We start from the raw sequence: 10104 nt of genomic DNA, 5'->3' as shown, positions 1-10104 counted from the left end.
GGGGAGAGAAACAAAAATAAATACTCCAGATTTGGATTAGTTTTGTTTGCTGCACCCCACCTGCCTCCAATCATTGACCCCATTCCACATCCCCTGTGAATGCTGCCACTCCTGAGGGCTGTCCTGGTCTCAGACCTGCCAGGGCTACATGCTAGGAAATCCAGAAAGGACGCAAGAGCTCCCGTGAAATGCTACCAGGATCATTCAGACCTGTTATGACTTCTTTCCAGCAGGAGACAGGCAGGCTGTCTGTCCAAGGAGAAGACAGCAAGCCTTTCAGAGCATGCTGGAGTTGGCACAGATGATCTTGACTCTCTGTTCATATGCAAAGTCATCACAGTGACTTGACAACATGGATAACAGCACTCAGAGCAGGCAGGCTGGGAACACACGGGCAAGGCTTCCAAGTGCTCAAGGTGGGGCAGGGAGAGGAAAACATTAACCTAAAGGAGCGTGGGGTGGGGAAGCACAAAGGGTAGAGACAGTCTCAGAGCCGCAGAGGCTCCCCGCTATCCCAGGATAAAGGCTAATGCAACTCAACAGCACAGAAATGCTTGTGGGGCCAAGGAGAGCACAGCTCGGAGTCTCAGGGAAGTGCTTGTTGCCAGCACATGTTCACCACCCTCCTTTCCTCTGTGTCTTTCTGCAGCTACTCATGGGGAAGTGACACAGATCCAGGGTGCACTTTAACCTGCACTGTGCCATCAGCACCATCACTGGAGAACTCATCATCCTGCTGCTCCCATGCCAGGTCACAACTGGCCCCAAATTTGCCTTCTGCTCTATATCTGTCATTGGCAGCGGTGCCAGCCCAGCCCCGTTGGGTTGTGCTCTTGTCCAGGGAAAGCAAGGCAAGATGCCAGGGCAGGGCAAGGAAGGACATTCACAGGGCAGCAGCGGGACCAGACCCCTCTGCCCTTTCTAACAAACAAGAATCATCTCACAGCTCAGTCAAATCATCGATTGCATCAGTGCTGGAGCCAGCTGCCCATCACGGGCACTACTTGGCAGCTTCAGGAAAAATCCCAGAGCAAGGGATTGAAATTCACGTTCCAAGAAAGCAGCTCCGGCCCCAGATCCCCTCCAGGCCCATGCCAAGATCCTCAGGATCCTGCCTTACTTAGGGCCAGCTCCAAACAGCCCCACCACCCCCAATACTGCTCTGGGAAATCATTTGACAACATACAAGTGTCACTTACACACGCAGAGCTTTAACAGCCTCCATGACACAAGCTGTATTGTATTCTCATGAGCTGGGATGATCCTAACGCTTTGGAGCAACCCACTGAAGCAGACAAGTGAGCAGGGAGCAAAAAAGACATAGCCACAAGCTACAGCAGAGAGAGATTTTGGTTGCGCATGGCTCTGATGTATGACCTGGGGCCAGCAGAGGACAGCTGAGCCCTTCCAGGAGTTTGTTTAAATGGCTTGCTTAGGTAGCAAACACTATGGGGGGACAGAGATGCTTAAAACATGTCTTTCTGGGAATCACCACCCTGTTCAACTTTGCCTGGCAACATCAATGCACTTGGGGAAGCAGGAGGGCAGGAGAGGCAGTGGCAGAACAAGGCTAGACCCCATTTTCCCCATTCCCTGGCTCCTCTGCCTCTCGCTGCCTGTAAGCAGGGAGGGGATGGAAGGGAGGTCACTGATGTCTTTCTTCTCAGGCCCATGATGCTGTCGCTTCTCTAACTCATAGCTATCAGCAGAGGCAGCTGTTGGGCAACCAGCTTTCAACAGTCTTCCCTAGTAGAGCTGCCTGTGAAACCCAGCACCTCTGACCCTCTCGCTGTGCCAAGGCCAACAGTGTGGCTAGCAGCGCCCAGGCTCCGCTTGCTGCGGTGAACAGTCCCTGCAGGAGCATGCTCAGTCCCACTGCAGGCAGCCGGTGAATGCAGAAGGCTTTGAAGGACAGAGCCAAGGTTTCCACTGCAAGTGGGTCCTGCACAGCAGCTGCCCCAAGAAAGCTTTGACAGTGGGCTCCAAATCCTGTTTGCCCAGCCTAGCAGGGGAGAGCAGACACTTCCTTTGCAGACATGTCCCATGCTCTGCTCGTACAGCTGGCTCTTCGGAGTAAAACTATCAGAAACATCACTGTGGGGATCACTCAGACCCAGCTCAAACATCTGCTCAGCTAGTTGCCAGCACTCGGGATCGCACAAGGCCTCGGAGACCTGGGCTAGTCTCCTTTCTCCATACAGAGCATGAGGAAAGGCCAAACTCACCCACCAGCAGCCTCCACCCCTCTCCAGCTTTTGGTGATATTTTGGCACACATCATGTAACCAATCGTAAATTAATCCCATTAGTGCCCGAGGAGGCACAGACATGCTTCCCCTCTCCATGGGGCTGACAGGAGTTAAACGCTTATTCTTCTCCCTTGAGTGAGCAACACAGCTGGAAGCAGGAAGCAGCATCTGCAAAGCAACAGGGTGGCTGCAAGAAGCCGTCGGAGGAGGGAGACACTGCTTTGGGGTGCAGGGCAGGCAGCAGCAAAAGAAAAGGAAACAGCTCCCAAAGCATCCCGGCCTCGGCAGCCACGCAAGGGAGGAAAATCTTTCATACTTCTGCATCGCCTACGCAGGGGAACAACTATTTTTCAAACTAACCTTGGATGTACAAGGATAAAACACAGGCATACACTTCCCTCACAGCAACTTGGCCTGAAAATTCAGCAAGGTGCACACAAAGTGGAAGATTTGACTCAAAAGCCCTCTGTCCCCACAACTCCAACAGGCTGAACATCCTGAAGCAACCTTTCTTGCCCATCTCCTCTTCTTCAGCTGCAAACCTGCTAGTGTGTTTTAAGAACGAAATAGCAAACCCAACCCAGCACTGCTCCTGGAGACCTGGCTCTGCCCCCTTCTTTCCCGAGGGATTTGCCTCTTCAGGGCAATGAAAGGCACGGTACCAGGTACGCTCACAGACTACACAAAATATGCAACAGCTGATGGTGGCTGAAGGACAGGCGTCTCATTTCTAGTTTGAAACCAATTAGCAAAAGACATTTAATTTCACTGACGGTTACTCAATTGACTGCATGGCTCTGCAACGCAGCTATCATTTAAGGCAGATGACTGTGGGTAGCTTGAGTGCTCACAGATGACAAGTAATACAGCAGGTCTGAAGAGAAACACTAGCCCCATACACAAGCTGCCGTCCTCACACAGCAGAATATGCATTTAGTCTAGTTCCAACTCATCGTCCCTGTGAGTACAGAGCCATGACTTTCAGAAGGGACCCATCCGGGTAATTTAAGAAAATGTAATCAGCTCTAGGGAGGTATCAGCTAAGTCTCCTGTTTATACCATCATTTAAAAATAGCCAAACCGTATGGAATACAAGCTTGCGCTTCTGATCCGGAATCGTCCAGAGCCATGGCTTAGGCCCCACAGAACTGCAGCTTCTGCCCGTGCACAGAGAGCTGAGGAAACCCAGCAGCCATTTTCACAGGTGCACAGACATGACTAGTGTCCTGCCATTCGAATGGGGAAAGGGGTGAAAGTATTAACATTAAGCAAAAAAATAATAATGCTGAAGGAAAGAAACTGCCAGAAAGTAGACAACTGAGGAGACATCCAAGCTCGTGAGCAACTATTGCCAACAGGAGAGCAAAAAACGCAATCCTGTAAAGCAGTCAGCAATCACCTGCTGTACACCAGCTGCCCTGGGAACCCCCTCACACACCCCGAAGGTGATTTGCCAGTGAGATGCATGGTACTCAGCAGTACTGCTGAATCCAGAAGTCAATGCAGAGATGGGCAGATCAGCAGCAGCCACCTCAAAACAAAAAGAAGAGGTCCCTGTCACCAGGATTAGCTCACGTGGCACTTAATTCCAGCAGAATTTGGCTGCCTGGGGAGATCAGGACTGTGGAGCAGAGGGGACAATGACTGGGTGGTCTCCAGCTGCTTCATAGAGGTATAGGGCAAGCCAAGACCTCCAACACAAGTGGCGTCATCTACTCTGTGCACTTTCTGCTTGGCAAGGGCACTTCAGAGCAAGGGAAGAGACAGCTTGGGAGCCTCTGTATAGAAGATATCCACAGGTACCTGTGAGTAGCAGCAGCTCTGTAATCTGCCAGTTAGCTGCGGCCCCAAGAACCTACCCAAACAGGCAGCAGAGCTCGTGGGAGTGTAGCTCAAATAACCCACACGCCCCATACATAGCTAGTGAAATTCAGGTTACAAATAAGCTCTGAACACAAACAGCCATACTACATGCCCTGGGGGACACGTTTGCATTCCCAAGACAAGTTATTCCTGCCTTGTACCAATCAGCATCAAAAGCATCAATACTGTCTGTCTCTGATTTGTACGGCTGTGAATCTGGACTTCCTCGAGCAGCCAAGCTTTCTCCTAGGAGCCTAGAAATCATCTGCTGCAAACTCATACAGTTGTTTCTAATGCAACAGCCAGGGCTGAGCCAGGGCCACTTCTGCTGTGGCCAGACCAACGTTGCCTTACTGGCTGCAACAGTGCCTGCAACGGCTCTCAGCATGGCTGGGACGGCTGACCTACCACATACTCCAAGCCCTGCATTTTTCAGTTAAGAGTCCCTATTGGCCACCAGCCTCAAGTTACTACTTAACGCTCCACTTTGTGAACATATTTCAGTTACAACAAAATGAAAAAAAAAAAATCTCTAAATAGAAAGTTATGAACTTCCAGGACCAGCCTTATAAAGAGTCCCTGGGTCACCAGGAGAAGCACGGGGCACGTTCTCAACATACATGTGGCACTGGAACAGCCCAGCTGATGTCAACGAAGCCCAGACAAACCAAGGCTGCTTTAATTAGCCCTGAAAGGTCACCACATAGCACTCCTCTCATGGCTGTTTACTTGACAGAGGCAACACTCATCTCCCCACCCAGAGCTGTCAGGGCAGACGCTGCTGCAAGTTACTATTATTCTAGCCTCTGCAGTAAGTCTCTACATGAGATTAAATAGCACTAAGACTACCACCGCCAGCACGGCTCCAGCTCTGGCTATGCACAGGGTCCCACCCAGCAGGATTCAGCTTGTCAGACCAACCCCACAGGGACAGAAACAACGTGTGCTGCCTCGCAGTGTGCAGGGCTGCAGGTGAGACAGTCCATGGGCCAGCTGACAAGTTGCCTCCCTTCCACCAACAGCAACCCAGGGTCCTTCTCTGGGTGTTTGGTTTATCCACTGAAGCTGCATCCTACAAGGTGTGTACCTACGTAATGCTCCAGCACAGACAGGAAGAAAAAAGCACCATCCCATACCATGGAATGAAAGAGATCTCTGAACAGCGCAGGAGGGGATGACTGCTGGCTTTCTAATGGCAACTGCTCAATTAATTTTCCACCACTGACTTAATGACTTAGGGTAAAGATTCACATAGGGGAAGCAAAGATACCATTAAAATAGGTGTGGTTGCTAATTATATATCCCTTTTGTGTATCAGCTCGCTGCTGCCAGCCAGAAGCATTTCAGTAGCACAGGCAGTCATAACTGCACTCAAACAGAAGGACCCCTGTTTCAGGAAGGAGTAATACTACTTGGAGCTCCCCAGAAATCAGAACAGCCAGGGAATATGCTGCAGCCTCAGGCAAGCAGAAAACCTCTTAAGATGTATTCAAGACTGCTCAGTCCCCTGCTACCAGTCCCACCGGCAGTGGGAGATGTGCTCTCCAGCCTCTGCCACCCCACAGTCCCCAGGTCTGAAGGATTCCAGCACAAATTGGTGTCACCTGCTCCATCAACTGCACTGCTGTAAATAGAGCATTGCAGCACAGGGATTAACTTGGGCTGAATATATAGCACAGCAGTAATTACTAAATTGAGAGGGGAGTAAGAATATCTAACCTGTTGAACTTACTCCTCAAAGTTGGGAGGAGATTTGGCACACAAGCTTTTTATTCCTTCTCATCTACAGCCTATTTACAGGTTTCTGATTTACATGGGGAAAGGAAGGTGAAGCTTCCATAGGTGAAAACTCCAAACTCCCCCCATAGCTCTTGAGGAGTATCTGACAACCCAAGATCACAGCACTCTTAACAGAAACGGGACGCCTCCCCCCTCCACACTCAGGCAGACTCACCTTAAAATCTGTGTTATTGATGTACTCAAACACCAGAGCAGGGGTCTTTGACTGCAAGAGAGAGAGAGTCATGGTTTAAAACACCCTCTTGACCTTTTTTTTTCTCCAAGAGACCTGAGAAAGCTTATGCTTCCTGCTCAACCCTCACTGCAGAGAGCAGGCAGGAGCAGGACAGCTAAAGAAATGCAGCCCTGCTCCCACAGCAGGCAGAGGCAAGCTCCGCTTATACCCCATGCAGCAAGCACCAACATGGCATTTTGGTCAGTGCTGCTCCTCCCCATGCCACGGAGCAGAGACAGCACTGGGCAAAGCAAAAGGTGTCACCAGGGGCTAAGGCCTCGCATCCCATCGCAGGAGGAAGGTCAGCCAGGACTGCCAATGCTACAGCAGTGTCATTTCCTCTCCGTGGCTGCCAGCAGGCTGGGAGTCACAGACCTCAGCCAGCTGCTAGTCAGAGAAAACTTCCCGGGAATGGGGTAATTGTGGCATTGCAGACAAAGGATATGACCTCTGGTCACTGGGCAGGACAGCAACCAGAGGGATGAAAAGTGCTTAATATCCAATTTGCCCTGGCAGATACTTCTGTTCCAGATGCCAGACAGAAGCTGGAAGGCTACAGGCTCTGCTTTCTTACAGAAAATTTGTAGGGCTACAAAACTTCTCCCCCATCAGCCATGTTAAACTCACAGAAGACACAGAAGGGGTGTAAAAGAGTCTGGGGAACCTGGAGGGGAACATGAGCTCATCCAAACCAACCCACCTCAGGAGACCCTAATGAGCTGGACACTGCTCGCCCCTGGCTGGCACGAAGGCACGGGCACAGGCAGCACCTAACCCAAGCCGAGAGCAGAAGTCATGCGGCAGTGCCTGCCCCGTGCCTGCAGCCGGTGGGGAGGCAAGCCCACCACACACACCGCGACACACAGGCACCTACCACCGGATCCTTGACAGTGTCAATCAGATTAATGATGTTGGTGCCACCACGTAGATTCTCCAGAATCTTAACCTCGCGTTTTATCTTCTTTTTCTTCACTGGCTTAAATAGACAAAAGAAATTAGAAGTGAGAGTCCTTTCAGAAATTAACACTGATTTCTGCCACTAATTTTGACTGGATCACATCACCTCCTCTCCTCTCTCTGCTCCCACCCTCACAAGGGAACATTTTTAGCTTCAAAGAGGAGACAGACACCTTGCGTGAACTAGGATTTCCCCTCTCATCAGTGAAAGTTTTCCACTCATCAGGGGAAAATCAAACCACTCCAGACAAAGATAAGTGTGACCCTGGTAACGGTGGTTAAAAGCACCTTGGACTGCTATGAGGAAATCTCAGCGCACTCATTCTATGTTATGCATTTAGAGCCACAGGACAAGCATGGTGGACCTCATATCTCAGCTTTTGTTTACGATCACAAACCAGTTTTTTACTCCTTAATCCCAACCCATTTCCCAACGAGTACTTTAATCCAATGAAACAATGACCTGAGAGTCTCCAACACCAAGATTTCTAGTAAGCTCAGACACTGCTGCGCCTAACTATGTGCACGTGTCTTTCGCAACCACCCCAAGAACATAGAACCAACTGCACAGCATGCCATCGCATCCATATACCATGATTATTTTTAAAGCCTACAGACATTTTAAACAGTTTTTGACTCCTCCTTGAATCTGTGCAGTCCCAGGAACTCCCTTTGCAAAGTAAGCTTTTCTCTGGACATCACCCTGCAGAGAGTGACAAAGAACAGCTGCTCCCAAGGCAGGGGCTTGGAGGTTGGGTTAGCTTTTACACTCTGCTGATCCAGTGGTTCACTTCAATGCAAATGAACGATCGTTTCTGTAACTCATCCACTCCCAGGACAACTCTAGTTCTGCGCCTGCTTGAAAGGAAAGGCAGCTTAGAGCAGCTAAGAGGTGAGACTTTTTTAATGAGCCTTGGCTAATGACCAGCGTGGGCGTCACCGGTTGCGAGGCACTGAGTATAGCAGCCCTTCATTGAAGAACTGGAACATCCCTTCCTGCACCACCGGTACCATTGCAGAGAGATGCAGAGACATCTTGCAGAGACTGGTAAAGCCCTTGCCCTATCTGTGAGGTTTGCTGATGAAAACACTCCTCTCCAGACATTTAGCTTTCTAAAACATTCACCATCCGGCACAGAGTCCAGTGTGTGAGGAGGGGTGTAACAGGGAATGGCAGAGGTACAAGGCACCTTACCAAAGCGACACGTTATCAGATGTCTACGTGAAGGACAAGGAGCCACAAGAGCTCAACAGCTCGCGCTCACCTCTGCTGCAGCCTCCCACTTCGATGACGGCTGCAGAATGCCGATGGGGCAACTCACACTCCCATTACAGGCAAATCCAAGGCAATCCCTGGTTTCAGACCCCTCACAGGAATGTATGAGCAGACAGGAGAAGGAACAGAAGCTTTTTATATAGTGAGAAAATATGGCGTTTATATAAGTGAGAAAATATGCTGTCTTTCTAGGCTCTTCAGGTCGCTGAAACCTTCAGATTCAAATCCTGCCCTTCTCCTCTTCCAAGTTAAAAGGCAGGAGCTAGACTTTCAAGCCAAAAGATGAGAATCTCAGCCCGAAGCAAAGTGCCAAAAATAACACCAATGCCTGCACAGGGAGCGTCAGCACCTCATAAAGCCACTGTGGAAAACGGCAGCAAGGCCTCCGCAGCTGTCAGCCAGAGCTGGAGCGACATGGGGTAGGGTTCGCTGGGGAGGGGCAACCAACAGCCCCAGGGCAGCACCCAGACACAGCTGGAGCCGGTGGGAGGTCAGACGGACAGGGAGAAGCAGCCAGAGCAGGGGGACCAGCAGAAGTGAGGGCTACGTTTCTGAACCTGAGAGGAAAATGTTTCATTAAGGACTAATTTCATTTATGTCAGCATGGGGACAGACACCACCCTTGCATCGCCCACATGCACTGATCTTACCAGAAGGCCACGATGGAATTAGAGGATGTAATTTGGTTACTCTGCTCGTCCAGTGAGGCAGATGCACACACAAGCTGTTTTCTAAGGAACTTCAAAGAGGGAGCTGAGCCACTGCCATCCTGAATGCGCTTGCTGAATGGCCTGGCTACCGACAGACATGTATCACAGCCTCTCTGCTGCGACACGTGCACCTGACCGGGAGCTGAAACAGTGCCTGAACACAGCCAAGAGGACCCAAAGCCCACTTTGAAATACCTTTTCCTTTGTACTGTAGTTATTTCGGGGGCCTTTTCCTTCAGCTAGGTAGGGGAGGATATCCCTCCGAGATTTCCATTTCTCCTTCCATAGCAACCACCACTCCCGCTGGGGCAGATGATGTTGTCTTCCAGTCACTTCACATGTTTCCACCTTTTTCAGGATGGGAAAACGATGCCCTGCGTGATCTCCACCAGAAATCTACCCCTACCCACAACACACTTACTAGAAGACACGAGCAGACAGAATCAGCAACTTTTGGAAAGAAGGAGAGAAGAAAGTTGGTCTTTTTTTAATGAAATGCCTGCAGATAATTGCCAACAGCAGCATCACCGAGGGAAGACACTCCAGCGAACACTGTCTCAGCAAGAGGTAGTGTTAAAAGCCGCTTGCTGTTTGCACATTTTCCTGCTAAGCTGCAGTAGCGCAGGCTGTCTGCACACGGCTACACTACTTCCATGTCGGCTGTGAGCCGGGGCAAGGGCCCCGCAAGCCTCTGGGCAGGGTGGGGGTACGGGAAGCCCTGCTCATTGCAGGGTTGTAAGCAGTGCATCGTCAGAGCGCTCTCCCCGCCTGCAGCCAGCGGTCAGGACAGGGTTTTCCACCACTAGGCAAATAGGGGTGAGGCGGGGAGAAATGCCACGGGCTGAAGTAATGTTGTCTTAGAGGAAAGCTATTGCCTGGAAGTTTCCTCAGAGAGCAATGCAGGGGAACGGAGGATTTCCCCATTTCAGATTTGCAGGAGAAAACAGTGGCGACTGCTGGCCTCCACCCCACACAGCTTTCACCTTACCAGCCTACCCAGCCACACGCCACCTCCCACCCACAAGTTGACCCACGC

At 50.7% G+C, this 10104-nt stretch overlaps 1 protein-coding gene across 1 annotated transcript in view; it reads right to left on the bottom strand.

Moving 5' to 3' along the window:
- The window catches only part of CSNK2A2 (casein kinase 2 alpha 2), a 29824-nt gene that overhangs the window by 5909 nt on the left and 13811 nt on the right, over positions 1-10104 (bottom strand). The window contains exons 3-4 of the mRNA XM_019474976.1: positions 7000-7101; positions 6066-6116 (exon numbers count right to left, since the gene is read on the bottom strand). Coding sequence (XP_019330521.1) covers positions 6066-6116; positions 7000-7101 — 153 coding nt within the window. The remainder of the gene's footprint in view (positions 1-6065; positions 6117-6999; positions 7102-10104) is intronic.

This window comes from Aptenodytes forsteri, unplaced genomic scaffold, assembly GCF_000699145.1.
Source record: "Aptenodytes forsteri isolate BGI_AS27 unplaced genomic scaffold, ASM69914v1 Scaffold14, whole genome shotgun sequence".
In the NCBI taxonomy this organism is placed as follows: Eukaryota; Metazoa; Chordata; class Aves; order Sphenisciformes; family Spheniscidae; genus Aptenodytes; species Aptenodytes forsteri.
The sequence above is the reverse complement of the archived record's forward strand: the minus strand, read 5'-3'. Positions and strand labels throughout refer to the sequence as shown.